General features: G+C 39.7%; 1 protein-coding gene across 5 annotated transcripts in view; it reads right to left on the bottom strand.

Moving 5' to 3' along the window:
• Window positions 1–6,628: 6,628 nt before the first annotated feature.
• EPHA3 (EPH receptor A3) overlaps window positions 6,629–17,040 on the bottom strand; it is a 322,951-nt gene continuing 312,539 nt past the window's right edge. For all 5 annotated transcript variants that reach the window (XM_075908777.2, XM_075908769.2, XM_075908799.2 and 2 more), the window contains 2 exons: window positions 12,647–12,802; window positions 6,629–10,069 (listed from right to left, as the gene is read on the bottom strand). In XM_075908777.2, the coding sequence (XP_075764892.1) occupies window positions 9,964–10,069; window positions 12,647–12,802 (262 nt within the window). In that variant the 3' untranslated portion in view covers window positions 6,629–9,963. The remainder of the gene's footprint in view (window positions 10,070–12,646; window positions 12,803–17,040) is intronic.

The following is a 17,040-nucleotide window of genomic DNA, read 5'->3' as shown; positions in this document are numbered from 1 at the left end:
AGTGTGTGGCTCTTCATTCAGGCTTTATTTTAGCTCAGTGTCTTTTAAAATTAAATGTTATGCTCCATAAATTCATGTAACATATTGAGAAGCAAATGCCTGGTTATGTATCTTACAGGCTAGGGAAAGAAATTCAGATCTACACAGATCAATACAATCTTTAGAGTTTAAGCAGTGCATTCAGTTCACGGTAAATTTGGTTGTGACTGAATTCCTTATGATATCCTGCTTTCTAGGTAGACGTCAATTTCTCATTGATGCTAATGTGAGCTGAAGATGTGCTTAAGGCACAACCTTTATACATGGTGTGGTACAATTTCTTTCACGAACACTAAATAATTATAAATACATTTGCAATGCATCTGAATTGTTTACCCAGCATCAAGCTATGCCTGAAATATCATTAATGGTGTCACTGCCAATTATTGTTTCTGAAACCATGATTCCTCCCTTTGAACTTATACACACTCGACACCTGGCATAAGTGATGAGTGAGATTATAAAGCCTCAGTGGCATATTCTGCTTCCCTAAAATTGAACTATGGAAAAGTTTTAATCTGTTCATTTCACCCTCACAGGCACCACTCTCATGTCCAATTTTGGACTGAAAAAGGGAAAGAATCAGGTCATCCAGAGAAGAGCTATTCTTAACTTTATGGCTTGACCAGAGCCAGGAGATCTAAAGGGAGGGTCTGTTTTCAACACACTGGCACCCTGGTTGCTCATGAGGAGGCTTGGGATACATCTATCCATTGGGATTCTTATCTGAAGTGATACCACCACATTTTGTTTGGTCAAGCCATCATTAATCCTATTATTCTTGCTTTGTGTCACTCTTTAATATAGTTTAAAGACACTGCTGAGCCAACTATTCTAGAACCAAAGCTGTGAATATTCTTAAAGAGAATGACTGGGATTTAGAAGATCTGAGCTCCATTTCCTTCTCTGCCACAAACTTCCAGTGTGACATTGAGCATGTCACTGTGTGCTTCAATTTCCCACCTGTAAAATGGATATCATCCTTACAAAGTTGTTGTGAGGATAAATACACAAAAGATTGTGAGATGCTCAGATACTATGAAAATGGGGCTGTATGAATACCTAAAATAGATTAAAACCCTAGTGATGTTCCGCATAGGAAGTTCTATCTACACCCAGGGAGTGGGCAGGGGAATGGTGTTTTATGGTTATGCTAACAGGGTATGAGAGCCCCCTTAACATCAGCATAGCTCTCCATCAAATCTGCAATACTAGTAGCTTACTTGACTGAAGACGTGTCAAGTAATGTCTATGCTGCTATTAAGGGGCTTTTTAATAATACTAATCTAACTTCACTGAAAAAAAAAACCCCTCCTCCCCATGCAGATAAGAAATCACTGGCAATGTGGACTGCAAGATTTTATGTGAGCCAGGGCACTGAATCTCTATTAACTCTACAAGAGCTCCCATCCCCAAAATTAACTTTATACAAGTAGTAATGAATGAAAGTGACTGGGTCTAAATAAAATCCCAGTGATAAAGTTCTCTGGCCAAACATAGTGAGATAAATGCTTTCTCCAGTGACTACTTGTTTGCTAACCTATAATGATAAGTTGAAATGGTAATATACAACACTGAAGGGGACACTTAGCCAAAATGTGTTCTCACAGAATTTGTCTCTTTTTGTTGTACTTGATTTACAATGAAGTGATCTTAAGAACTTGTAGGGGACAAGAACATACCATAACTTCTTACATAAAACTGGAGCCAAAACATTTGCAAATACAATGGACAGATGAGAAGATGAATCATGATTACAAATTCCACCACTCTGGAATACACAGAAGTAAAGAGGTAAAGCAGGGAGATCACAAGAGATCTGTTTACAATTACTAGAGCTGGTTAAAAGTTGGAATTTCGCTTCTGTGGGAAATTACTTTTTTATTTTTAATTTCTTCATTTTGGATCTTAAAGTAAGAACTTCATAATTTCTTGCAGCAGAGGAATTTTTCCCTGAATGTGTTTAGAACCAATCTGAACATTTCATTAAGTACATTTCTAAATGAATTTCCCCCCTAGAAATCCAAGCTCCAAGGCCCCAGTCTCACCTGTGGCTCCAAGGCATCTTGGCCTGTTGCTTCGTGGCAGGAAGACAGGAAGCTGTGGGTTCCAACACAGTGCAGCAGGCAGGCTGCCCTGCAGCCACAGAGCCTGGGAGGCCTGGGGACCTGATTCTGAGGCTGCCCACCAGGGTGGGCCAACAGTTGGTTAGTAGGAAACTAGACAGGTAAGTTTCTAAACCTGCTGGTAGGCCAGGTTCCGTTGGAAGTTTGTCAAATGGATGTGGCATGGGAAAATGTTCTGTTGGGGAATTTCCAACTAGCTCAGGCAAGTACCATGACTGACTGGCTCTCTGCATTCACAAATGGCCCACATACTTATTGGATGAGAGCCACCATAACTATATGTGCAAGCTAAGCAGGAAGAATCCTTACAACTTGGCTAAATACCAGGCATATACATAATAGAACTGGGATTTCTTTGAGGAGCCTTTTAGAGGTACAGTACAGATCCTGCAGCCAAGGAGGGCACGGGGAGGGAGGGAGGAAATATGTGATATTTATACCACTTTTGCACCCTCGCCATCCTGGGCTGCTCCAGATGATGAAGGAGCCACTGGTGTCACAGGCATTGGAATGTGTGATTATGTTACAGCAGAGTCTCTGACTGAAATCATCACAGCACTGCATGCTGAAGCCTTCCCCTTAACACACCATCCTTCCTGCCCCCACCTCGTACACCAGCTTGTGGGTGGTGGTGCCTGAAAGGAAACCTTACAGTTGTCTTCTGTAAGTGCCTGTGCTCAGGTAGGGATCTTCCCTCAACCACATCTAGAGCCTTTTAATGCTCTTTTACTCTACTCTATTCCCTTTTTCTGGCCTAAGAGAGACAAGAGTAGGGATTAAGACCTTACACTGTATCTTCAAGTAACTGAGGAATGCAAAGACATTTATTACTGCTAATTATTTGGAAGTAACAAACAGAGAACCCTATCTTAAATTATGTTTTCTCTTTATACTGATTTCAGCTCCTTTTGCAATACATTGGCTATAGGTTATTAGATTTTATGGTTTGAAAGGGGTAGGATTTGTAATGAGTTTTTGACAATCTTTTCTTTCTTCCCCGTCACTAACAGGAATTGTTCAAGAACATAATGGAAGCAACAGCCTGACGCTATATGTCAATCTTGTTACATCTCAGACAGTTTGAGGACAGCCTTTGGAGAGGTGGTGATTTGACAGCCCTGAAGAATGCTTGCATCCAATTTGGGCTGAGAGGTAACCACTGACTTCAGATAAAACTATCTGACTTTATTTTTAATGATGTAATTTCTGCCCAAAGGACTTGGATTCAATTTGAAAATGACACACAACCTGGAATATGGGGCCAAGCAAGAGCACAGATGGTTTTGCATGTGGAGAAGAGATGCATGTACCAGAAGCATTTTACATGTGCAACGTGAGAGTAAAATAGACACTTTTTCAAATTCATGCCAGACAAATATGATTATGATCTCCAGATGGGCTGTCTGGTTCAGGGGATATACAGTGGGTGCACTTGAAGACATTCTTCTGTTCTGAGAGGTACTGCCCATTCTGACGATATTTCCCACCTGAAGTATAAATAATATCCATCAATCAGGCTGAATCTTTCAAAATGGAAGACAGTTTGTGTGACCATGGTAAAACAGCTAGGCTTCTAGCTGGATCAAAAGATGAAGAGATGTTGTTTACCTTTTGAAGCCTTCTTAGTGACAAAGCACATATCGACTGAAGAGTGGCTCTCAGGACCATTCCTCGGGGATGGATGTTCAAAGCATCTCTTCCACTGGCACTGAATGGTATCCCACTGGCAATTTCAATAAGGGATGGATAAACAGATATGGGGTAAAACTTTCTTAGGCACCTTAGTGACTTAGGCATGTGAATCCCGTTTTCAGAAGTTCCATAGCCTCTTAACTCTCAGTAAGGCTTTCCATAAGGCTTAGGCACCAAAATCCCCTTTCAAAGTGGAATTTAAGCCTAGGAGTCACTGAGGTACTTTTAAGACCACACCCCTGGGTAACGAACTGACCTCTAGCACTTAAACTACCAGATTAGTATAGTACCATGGATAGAATGGAGTTTGCCTTCATTACTGCTGATTACATATCTGTTCTATGCCAGTGCTTTCATGAGTACCAATATTCTTTTATGATAAAGTAAAAGAGTTATGGCAGATTATTATCCAAAATTCCTAAAGAAATTACTTTTAGGTTAGTGTGCCAAAGCACCCAGGGACAAAACAAAATTCTAAGTATTACTGCTAAGTATTACCTTTTCATAGAGTAAACAGCTTGCATACTGTACAGATTAGATGAACCTTGTAGCTTCAGACCATAAGAATGGACATACCCGGTGAGATCAAAGGTGCGTCTAGCCTAATATCCTGTTTTCTGACAGAGGCCAATGCCAGATACCCCAGAGGGAATAAACAGAACAGGTAATCATCAAGTGATCCATCCTCTGTCATCCATTACCATTCTCTAACAGAGGCTAGGGACACCATTCCTGTCCATGCTGGCTAATAGCCATTGATGGACCTAACCTCCATGAATTGATCTAGTTCTTTTTTAAACACTGTTAAAGTCCTAGTGTTCACAACCACTACATGTCTCTGTCCATCTACCTTGTATAAGGAACAGTGCAATCACTGAGCTATCAAGGGATAAACTCATCACACCACTCAGGGTTCCAACCTTAGGCGCTTTCGCTTCTTGTAAATCCCCTCTCCTTCTACTCTCTGGCTTCTTCTTCATCCCCTGGCTTCCTTCTTCTGTGCCTGTTTATAGCCCCAGGCAAATTGGGCCAACAGCTGTTCTGTCTCTGCCAGTCAGACTCAGATTACTCCAGTCAGCTCCAATTCACTTCCCTCAATTGCAGCTGGAGTGACAAGGCTGGCCCAGCAGTTTCTGGTAAGCAACAAGTCACATACCCTCTCCCAACCTTTGATAAACAGAGGCTAGGGATACCATTCCAGCACATCCTGGCTGCTAGCCACTGATGGTCCTGTCCTCCATGGGCTTTTCTATTTTTTTTTAAACCATGTGATAGTCTTGACCTTCACATCTTCTGGCAAAAGCGTTCCACAGATTGACTTGGTTTCCACATCATTTCAAATCCAACACTGGGATTTGGATTCGCATCATATGAACCAACTTCAGCACAGTATGTAACATAGGGGTGTTATAAAGAGGTGCTTCAGATTTGAATTACTGTCTCCTTCTTTCTGTTCTGTGGTGTCCAATAGCTCCTCTTTCAATTAATATCACTTAACAGATAACACTTGCCAAGTTTACCCACATAGAATTACTGGCTGTGTCTAGACTGGCAAGTTTTTCCAGAAAATCAGCAGCTTTTCCGGAAAAACTTGCCAGCTGTCTACACTGTCCGCTTGAATTTCCGGAAAAGCACTAACGATCTCATGTAAGATCATCAGTGATTTTCCAGAAATACTATGCTGCTCTCGTTCATGCAAAAGTGTTTTTCCGAAAGACTTTTGCGCAAAAGGGCCAGTGTAGACAGCACAGTACTGTTTTCTGCAAAAAAGCCCCTATCGTGAAAATGGCGATCGGGGCTTTTTTGCGGAAAAGCGCGTCTAGATTGGCCACGGATGCTTTTCCGCAAAAAGTGCTTTTGCGGAAAAGCATCCTGCCAATCTAGACGCGCTTTTCCGAAAATGCTTTTAACGGAAAACTTTTCCGTTAAAAGCATTTCCGGAAAATCATGCCAGTGTAGACGTAGCCACTCTGTAATGCATTGCTTTGCATGATTAAAAACAGAGTGAGTTAAAATACAAGCATGTCCTCCTCATTTGTAATACAAATGGATACTAATTCTTTACTCATCCTAAGTAATTTTAACGGGAGAAGCAGAACATCCTCACATTCTTCTAGGACAATATCTCTTGAGATGCAAAGCTAGGGTTTACATTGGTATTTTCAAATGATTTATGCCTCAGTGAAACACATAGAAAACAATGCTTTTGTTTTGGTACAGTAAACAGGAAAAAATCACTGCCTCTCACACACACATATAGGAAAGAGCATTAGATGATGATTTGTTTACAATACAGAGGAAAAAAATGATCATGGGGAAAAGTTACAGTAACTAATGGGCTTTGCCTTACTTTGTTGACAAGAACATCCTTTATAGTACTTAAGCGTTCTGGACCAGTGGAGGTCCAGTCCCCTTGAAACAAAAGTAGAAGTTTGGAGTTACTTGGCTTAGCTAATATAAACAACTTTCTCAACACCCTATATGCAGCTTGTGACTAAAACAGTCTTCCCATACACAGAGGGAATCAGATCTCCACACTAATGTAATTTGGCACAATACCAAGGGATCTGGCCAGTGGGTCTATTTTAAACATTGATTTTTTAATAGGTGTTCTTAATAACTGCTCTTTAACTCAAGCTGTGCACTGAAGTTGAGAATTTAGCCACAGGTAATGTATTACATTTAATCCCAATGTAATCAAGCCAGTTAGTTTCTTTTTTTTAAACCAAACAGATTTACTTTGCCTCAAAGTAATCACCTGGGTATTCCAATATGTAAAAAATACTTTCATTATGTTTATTATAAAAATATAAATGTTTCCACTACAAATAATTTTACATTAGTAAAGAGGCCATCTATAATTGCACAACATATAAACTAAATGAGTAAGTAATGTTTGAATTACAAGTTAAAATAAGTACATATTACCAATCAAATCACATCTATACATTGCTTATTGAATGCTAAGTACAGCACAAAACTAGATATGTTAAGAGAAATAAATTATATATGTAAACTATATTTAAAGATACAAAACCAATAATATGGTACATAATGTTGTGAATAGTTTGCATTTTGTGTGATGTAAATAACCAATGCAGATCCTGTACAGGAAGATGGCCACAATAATTCTAGTACCTCTACTCCACATTTAAGAATTGTACACTGTTATGTTTACATATGTACAAGGGGAGGGGAGTGTGGGATGTTTTCAATAAGAGGCCACTTAAGAGTATTTGTACAATTCTGAAGGGGAGAGGAAGCTAAACTTGTTTAAAACCATGCTACTCATAACTGCAAGCAAAAAAACAAAAACAAAAATGAATTTCCCTCTTACCAAGAATCAATATCACTCACATACGCTGAGCATGTTCAGAACAGTGTCCGTAGAGCATGACTAAATACTGAGAGAGAATTAAGGATGGCGTGAGTTGTAAGATTTCAATTTGAAACATTTTTATTGTTTTGAAAAGTATTTAAAACTGCCCTCCCCCAAAGATTCCTGAATGAAGACTGAGAGAAACATCTATAGAAATACTTTGTGACAAGATTTCTTGTGCACTTGTGTCCACACTGGAGCTGGGTGACTTAAAAATTCAAAATTCACAACTTTTTAATCAAGTTAAGCCCAAATTTGAAGAGAACAATTCTGAACACATTAAGCAAGCTGAAACTGCCATTTGTACTTCCTTGGATTGGACAGGGTGACCACCCATTCCTAACTGGGCAGGAGGGTCTGAAAATGTACATTTCAAGTCCTGGTCCGAGGCTGAATGACACTGGGATAAATTGGCCCCTAATTCCCTGGAGTGCCTCTATGTGCCTGCCTGTGGCTAAGGAGCAGTACCAACCTTTTGCTGAGGCGGACTTTGCTCCCACACATCACAAGGTTCCATCCTGTGCTCCTCGTTACCTTGAGGCTCCACCTCCTGGACAGGCCAAAAGCTCAAGCTGGGCAGCATAAAAAACATCCCAGAGAATTCAGGCTTCTGTGGGGAATCATGGAGGTCCGGACCCTTCATCTGCACCTTGCAGTGCACCCTGGAGGGCAGGGCCACAAGATGGGGGCTGTTCTTGTGCATCCCAGACGCCCACCCAAAAGAGGTGGCGTGTCTGAGGCTCCCCAGAGGTCTGAACTCCCTGGGTAGCCCTTTCAACTCCTTGATGCCAGCTTGCTACCTGGACAGGGGTGGAACCAAAGGGGAAAGAGAAGAAGAAGGTCTAAGGCCACAGAGGAGGCAGGGCTCCTGCATATATCCCATTTTTGTATTTGAAAAAGATGGGATCTGCCCTAATATTGGATCCTCCATCATAGTTCACTGCAGAAAACCATGAATATTTTGTGTGCTCTCACTGCTTTCTTTTTAATTTTTGTGTGTGCACTTTTCAATACTGTTGGTTCAAATTTATGTAAAACTATTTCATTGTGTTATAAAATCATACTAATAGCTATTATCAATTGAACATTTTCAAATCAGATTGTTCTAAGCATGTCCACCAACCAGCATGTCCCTATTTACCAGTGAGTGATAAATGTGTTCACAATGTTCATGTTTGGGATCCAGGAATAATAATTTAGAAGCAGATTCAGGCTGAAAAATTCTAGGAATTCAGCCTCATGCGTCAGTGTGTACTTCAGAAGAACAAGCAATCGATTTTGCATTCATGGCAGACAACAACTAGATACCTAGTAATCTATACTACATACAACTCTGGAGCTTTCAAATTCCATTTTGACTTTTGCTTGTTTTCGCAGGAACTCAGCGTTACTCGTTAGAATCCATTCTGCAGAACAGGTAGAAGTTTAAGGAGGGCAGGATTCCAGTCATAGATGTGCAGCACTAAGTCATATCCTAGTGTAATGACAGGGGCTGTATACATATACATGCCACAACAGCCTTGTGATCATGTGAATTTCTGACCTTCGGCTCCAGACTCAGACTCAAATCTTTACAAGTTAGCTCAAGCAATCCCACTAAATTAGGGTGCTACTCATGATGTGTGAAGATGGCCAAATCAAGTCTTTGTTAAGTAAAGAGAAGTAACATGCTTAAGCAGGCTGGATATTGATCCGTGGAACAATTCATATGTTGTCCACACACGCAGTTCCGCTAGTATATTTACTCCAGGTTAGAAGCATAACATATTATTGTAAACAGAAACATGACATATGTAGAATGTCAGTAACGCCAGATGGATTGTTCAGAGCAAGAGCTGGAAAAAAGCTTTTCTTTCTCAGATTTCAAACAGGGCAGTGTGAACATACAACAAAATCTAGAAAGTAACACATCATACAATTTCTCAGGTTAAACCTGAGAAACCAGTGATCCTGATCAGTGAAGTCTGACTGCATTTGGCACATGGCAGTAATAAATCTAAGTTAAGATATTAAACATAAATATAAACAATAAGGAATAAAAGGAAATAAATATGCCTTTTGAAAAAAAATTAAGACTTTTTGTTTTTAAATGGAAACATTTACGGAAGCTAACGTAGTGGCAAAAATCATTTCTGAATTAACTCAAAGTCACTACAAATTTTATTTCTCTACGCCTTTCCACAGTCGAAACAAAGGATGACAGTAATATTATTGTAAATATGGCCAGATAAATTTGAGGTATAATCCCTCGATTTTGCTTGCCTTTAAAGAAATAAAATGCCTGTTACAGATCTCTTTTGTGTATAAAAATACTGCAAGTCTTTTTTTGTGGTTGTTGTTGCTGCTGTTGATCAAACACACAGCTTTTCTGTCCGTGGTGTTTCATGATATTCAGTCAGTAAATGTTCAAATGGCTCTAGAATTCACTTTCACTGTTATACTTGGAGGGTTTATACATATTTTTTTCTTTTCAAAATTATTGTCTGTATTATCAATTAGATACTAGAAGGGGAAAAGAAAGCACCCACCCTTTAGGATTAAAAATTTTTGTTCCTATTTTTAAGGCATTTGTACTCAATATTTGAGTTTCTTAGTGGGCTTGAAATTTCCACCAATGTTCCCAACGTTGTGAGAGCTCCTTTAATTCGTGCAGTTTCCGCAGTGGTCACTGTTTGCCCTTTGACGCAACTTGTCTCTCTTTGACCTGAGCAACATCATTTTGGTACCTTACACAGGAACAGGGCCATTCTTTGTATGAGTTTCTAGCGCTTTAATACTGCTAATAATCTTCTTCTGAGGCCCCACAACCGTAACACCAACCTTCTTCATATCACTGTAAGAAAGAGAATACATGGCTGATAAATGTGTTGTATCCTGCCTTTGTGTTTCATACTGCCTTCTTCCCTATTGCTAGATTGGAGGAGCATATGGGCACAGAAACTAGTGAGAATGTACAGGACTATATAGCACTTTAAAGACTAACAAGATGGTTTATTAGTTAGTCTTTAAAGTGCTACATAGTCCTGGTTTTTGTTTCAGCTTGACTAGACTAACACGGCTACATCTCTGTTACAGTGAGAATGTGTGTCTCAATAAGACAAACAAACAAACAGCACAAGAAAAGAAGACCTCACTTAGCATCTGCAAATGCCCACTCAAAAAACAAGACAATGAACTAGTGCTGATTGTAGAATCAAGTAGAATATTGAGACTCCTGAGGCACTTTCCCCTGCTTTCTCAACACTTCATGCTGTGATCACGGGAGAGCCTCTCTAATGCCTCAGTTCTCATTCAGCATGATTTTTCCCCCCACATCAATCCTGCTATCTTGTTCGCTGAGCTCTTTGAGCAACATGGCTTTCATAACTCTTGTAATGATGCTGAAATGTATAGCTACCAGTCATGTTCACAGGCCTTGCTGTGTTTTTGCTTTCTGTTTCTCCAGACAATCTAATCCTTTTGTTGGGCACAGTGGAAATGTGACTTCACACTTTTGCTGTAGAGCTAATTAACTATTAGTCTATGAGCTAATTAACTATTAGTCCACAGGAAATTGGTCATTACCAGCGAGCTTTTGCAGTGTTTTCAGAGGTCACTGCTATAGTAAGCCATTATCAGCTTCTTCTTACAGTTGCAATAACATGCTAATTATGTGTTTGAATTTTCATACTGTATCTATTGATTACTTGAAGCAAAATGCAGGACAATGTAGCACTTTAAAGACTAATAAGATGGTTTATTAGATGATGAGCTTTCGTGGGCCAGACCCACTTCCTCAGATTGATTACTTGTTCCCCATCGTTTAACTGTCACTAATGTATACCAATAAGAATTCAATAGTCTCTGGCACAGTATCTTCATAACTAGACCTGACGTGTTCCCAGTAGCAGAGAGACTACCATGACACTCTATATGACAATAATAAAGATGGTATGGATTTAAACAAACTAATTCATTCTAGGTGGACACATGAACGAGCAACACCAATACTTCCTACTTCTTTCTTGATATGCCAGGAAAGAATTGCACCCATTTAACCAGTTCATTTCCTTCTCTAAGTAAATGAAACTTAAGGTAGAGTAGAAGACTTGTAACATTTGTAATATTTCAGAAATAATGGAGAACTCTGTTTTCGCAGTATATGTGTGTGTGTCTTATTAGCATAAAAAAGAAACAGGCACACATATCAGACGATTTGAACAAGGGGACGATATGTTTGTAAGGGAAGATTGATTGCAACAAACAATTTGATATTTTTTGGTCCACATGCATTCTTAAGTACAAAAATACAGGCTGCAAATTTAAGGTTCCCACCATGCTTTTGTGATGAACTGGATGAAAAATGTCCTAAAATGTCTCATGCTACCTCTCCTGTAAACATTCCCACCCTCTTCCTGAGAAAATGAAAACCCCCAAATGCTTTTTTGGGCTGCCCTCCTGCTTATAAAAGTTGTGATCATCTAATCATGGACAGAAAAAAAACATCTGGCCAGTCATCCAGCTAAAAGAGAGAAGATTTGTAGTAGACACTCCATGAGCACTGTCATTGTTGAGTTCATTGTGTGAATTGATTCTCAAACACTTCTTCCTACTGTTATTTTGCCTTCCATATATACCATATCACGTCCCTTCCATCATCTGTTCACATCCCTGACACTGAGCTCTCTGTGACAGTGGCTGTCTTTATGTTGTTTGTTTGTACAGTACTTAGTACAATGAGGTCCTGGTCCCTATGCAGCATCCCAAGACATTGCTATCAACAGTATAGCAGTGAGCAGTTCCTAGGCTGAAGTATATTTCTCCAAACATTCACCGCATAAAAGGAACAGCAACAAAAATAAAGTTCTGGGATGTGTTTCACAGGCAGATTAGGAACAGATACACTCAACAGAAAAAGGGCTTCCCTATGAAAAGCTTGTATGTAGCTCTGGTAATAGTTGATAGTTTTGTTTTTCACAGCAAAGCATTTGAAATTAAATTCTAAATCCCCATTAGGATTCTATCAATGGTTGAACTTTTCAAACCAAGGAGCTTGAAGTCAGATTCCTAAACAAAATGGCCAGATTTTCAGAGGTGCCAGGCAACCCTAGATCCCACTGCTGCTTGGCCAATGACTTCTCAGGCTCTGGCCCTGCAATTGGAATCACATGGGGAAGATCCGTTGCTGACTTCACTGGGCTGTGTGAGAGAACAGCAGTCTGTTTACACAGAGCTAGCTGCGGAGTCATTTGCTTCCTATCACAACTAAATTTTGAGATTCTATTTGAAAATGGCTTTTTAATACAAGAGAGTATTTTAAGCTACTCCTGTTAAAGCTTAGCCCAATAGTGTGACATATGCCTGCCTGAAATAAAAAAAATAACCATGGGCAGCAATCATGCAGTATATTATCACTACAATTTGTACTTACTCTATGGAAATCTTGGCTATAGTGTCACATGAACTGTATTCCACACCCGTGAAGATGTCCTTGCACTGTCCTGACCGAATTCCATTAAGCCAGTCACCTGTTGTGCGGAAGGCTGAGATGTCAACGTTGCTTTGGTCCAGGAGAAGATTTGCTGGCCTAGAGTAAAAGTGAATGTGACAAAGGTAAGACAGGAGGAGACAAACAGAGATACACCGTGTGTCTAAACTTAACACCCACACCAGGAGGAGTTTCCAACTGCCTTCCAGTTCACTTGTGGAATTTATCCACTACTGAGGCTGCATTTCTTCAGACTGGCAGCTTTGAGGAACATCGTGTAATTGTCTTACTTACGAGTCCAGCTCATCCCCATGCTTTAAGTAACTGGAGCATTCCCGGTACATGATGCATATTTTTTACATTATTCTTTTTTTAATCTTTAACAAAGATGAGTCTAATTTACATTACATTTATATGGCTTGACTAGTCTCAAACAACAGACTGGTCAGTCGAGTGATGAGTTTTCTCAATTACGAATCCAACTCACTGATGATATAATTCACTGATACTCAGAATTTGGAATATTAGAGCTGAAACCACAAATGAATAATCAGAGAGAGCCAGGGATTTAAAAACACAAAAAAGGTCCATAAGGGCTCCAAAAATCACACAGTGATTAGTAAGGGAATTAAGAGCCTTAGTGGAGCAGTTGTAACCTACGTGGGGAGTTTGTACTTTACAGTGCACAAGCACAGAGAGGTTCATTATTGAATACAGCTAGACAATTTCTCAAGTGGTTGTTAAAGCCCTACATTAAACACTTCAGGCATCCCAAAATTAGAGCATTCTGCAAGTTGCTGCAAAGTTATAACATATCTTTTCTTTAACTTTAAAATTAACTATTGCTCGCACAGGGTACGTCTAGACTACAAGCCTCTTTTGAACGAGGCTTTTTCAAAAGAGATCTTTCAAAAAAGCCTCTTTCGAAAGAGATCATTTAGACTGCCACAAGACTTTCAAAAAAGCAATCCTCTTTTTCAAAAGAGAGCATCCAGATTGCCTGGGTGCTCTCTTTCGAAAAAGTCCTGTTTGCATTCAAGAACGCCTTTTTTCAAAAGCGCTCTTTCAAAAAAAAAAGGCATTCTTCCTTGTAAAATGAAGTTTGCCGCTGTCAAAAAACCTGCCACATTCTTTCAATTTAATTTCAAAAGAATGGGGCAGCAGTCTAGACGCAGGTGAAGTTTTTTTGAAAAAAGGCCATTTTTTTTTAAAAAACTCTGTAGTCTAGACATAGCCGCAGAGTACTGAATTGGCACATTTACTGAACATAATTCTCTGATTATCCACAAAATAAAGCATGACAAGGATACCAAATATGCAAATTTTCCTCTTTTCCTGCTCTCCCAAGGCACCTTAATTTCCTGTGAAAGGGATCGTGCTCTATTGGTTAGATGATAGATCAAGTCTCCACACTCTTATTGCAGCCTTTACTATGATGTACAAATAGTTATCTAGGAATTACATTATGCGCATTCATTCACTTATTCAAAATCTGTGAGCAAACAGAGGGTAATATCTTGGAGCTACAACTGCCTGGGGCCAGGTCTGAATGTGTGGTAAGTAAAAGGCATAAGAACGGCCATATTGAGTCAGACAAAAGGGCCATGTAGCCCAGTATCCTGTCTTCCAATAGTGCCCCAAAGGGAATGAACAGAGCAGGTAATCATCAACTGATCCATCCCGTCTTTGTATTCCAGTAACAATCCACCAAACCATTCACACCACAGGTTAGAGTAAGAGGGAAAAGAACCTTCCCTCTATTTTGAGTCTAATTTGACCACTGATTCAGAACAGCAATCTACTGTAATATTAAATGTGTGACACAGCCACTCAGGCAATCCTAGTTGTGTCTTCTTCAATCTTCACTTTATGTGGTGTTACGCAGTGCTCATTTGTGTACCAATTTGTCTATCATAACCCATTTACAGGCAGTATGACTTGAAATAGGAGGCTGTTATTGGGTTAATAGCAACTGGGGAGTAAACATCACATTGAAAATAAGCATAAAAAGTGGGACAAGGTAGAGGAGGTAATATTTTGTCTTGGGCCAATTCCTCTGTGGCCAGGAAGATCTGGATGACAGATACCCCTGCCTTTGATAGAATTATAGAGGGCTATACTTACTGCTTTCATAATGGTCTATCAATGCAGTCATATATGGGATGGATCTTTTATCACAGAATAATAGAATACTAGAGCTGGAAGGGACCTCAAGAGATCATCAAATCCAGTCCGCTGCCCTCATAGCAGGACCAAGCATGGTCTATATCATCCTGGACAGATGTCTGTCTAACCTTTTCTTAAATATCTCCAGTGATGGAGATTCCACAACCTCCCTAGTCAATTTATTCCACCATTTAACCACCCTTGTCCAATTATCAGAGAGCAAAGAGAACAATTTCCCCCCACCCCATGACCCTTTTAGATACCTGAAAACTGCTGTCATGTCCCCTCTCAGTCTTCTCTTTTCCAAATGAAACAAGCCCAATTCCTTCAGCCTTGCTTCATAGCTCATGTTCTCTAGACCTTTAATCATTTTTGTTGTTCTTCTCTGAACCTTCTCCAATTTCTCCACATCTTTCTTGAAATGTGGTGTCCAGAACTGGACACAATACTCCAACTGAGGCCTAATCAGTGCAGAGTACAGTGGAAGAATGACTTCTCATTTCTTGCTCACAACATTCCCGCTAATGCATCCCAGAATCATGTTTGCTTTTTTTGCAACAGTGTCACACTGTTGATTCATATTTAGCTTGTGCTCCACTATGATACTTAGATCCTTTTCTGTAGTACTACTTCCTAGATAGTCACTTCCCCTTCTGTATGTGTGAAATGGATTGTTCCTTCCTAAGTGGCGAACTTTGCATTTGTCCTTATTATATTTCATCCTATTTACCCTTGAGCATTTCTCCAGTTTCTCCAGATCATTTTGAATTATGACCCTATCCTCCAAAGCAGTTGCAATCCCTCCCAGCTTGGTATCATCTGCAAACTTAATAAGCATACTGTCTGTGCCGTCATCTAAATAGTTGATGAAGATATTGAACAGAATGGGTCCCAAAACAGACCTCTTGTTATGCCCTTCCAGAATGATTGTGAACCATTAATAACAACTCTCTGAGAACAGTTATTCAGCCAGTTATTCACCCACCTTATAGTAGACCAATCTAAGTTGTATTTGCCTAGTTTATTGATAAGATCATGCGAGATTGCATCAAATGCCTTACTAAAGTCCAGGTATACCACATCCACTGCTTCTCCCTTATCCACAAGACTTGTTATCCTATCAAAGAAAGCTATCAGATTGGTTTGACATAATTTTTTCTTTACTAATCCATGCTGGCTGTTACCTATCACCTTATTTTCTTCCAGATGAATGCCTTAACTACTTGCTTCATTATCTTTCCTGGCACAGAAATTAAACTGACTGGTCTGTAGTTTCCTGGGTTGTTCTTATTTCCCTTTTATAGGCGGTCTCTATGTTTGCCCCTTTTCCAGTCTTCTGGAATTGCTCCTGACTTCTGTGATTTTTCCTCTTCTTCTTCAATATTCCAGTATATTGTAATGTCTTATTTTACTGCACAGATGCCTGGTGTCCCCTTATTGACACTAGTTGTTGTTTGTTCTCATTGCATTGTCATGTTTTTTCTAAGCTGCACGCAAAGCCTCCAAATTGCCACGTGATCAGTAATCTTTCTGGTGAACATGACATTTTAATGCCAATATTAATTATTTCCCAATTGTAGCACTAATTAACAATATAGCAGGTTTCTCCACCTGTGACAGTATTTGAGATTATAAGCCACTATGGTAGATGCTTTTTTGCAGCAACACCTTTAAGAGAAACCACCGTTTATGAACAACATTTCCCCTGAGACCATTTCTCCTGAGACCCAGTGGGTTGCTGACACTCCTCATAACAGCAACAGCCACTTAGGAGCAACATAGCAATCCAGCACTGCTATGTTGTTACTAATGTGTCTCTACTGTATTCTCTTCAGTATTGACCTCCCCTACAGCTACTATGAGCCTGTATGGGTGAACAGTAAATCATATTGTCTTATTTTTTTTACTGAACTCACAAGTAACCTGAACTCAATTGTACTGCCCACCTGAGAAGGGCATGGGTATACCATGAGCTTCACCAAAATACTCCCAGTCAGTGAGAGTCCTTTCCTACACCTCTTATTACCAATCCATACCTTCGCTACCGTTGTAGACTCAGGACCAAAAAATTAAACCATTTAATGCTTACTCAGCACAAAGCAAGACTGTGAAAATGAATTGCCTCTTGCTACACAGCAACTGAACTACTTAGCAAAACAGGAAGGGCCCCG

Source organism: Pelodiscus sinensis, chromosome 1 (genome assembly GCF_052426305.1).
Source record: "Pelodiscus sinensis isolate ZL-2025 chromosome 1, ASM5242630v1, whole genome shotgun sequence".
In the NCBI taxonomy this organism is placed as follows: Eukaryota; Metazoa; Chordata; order Testudines; family Trionychidae; genus Pelodiscus; species Pelodiscus sinensis.
The sequence above is the reverse complement of the archived record's forward strand: the minus strand, read 5'-3'. Positions and strand labels throughout refer to the sequence as shown.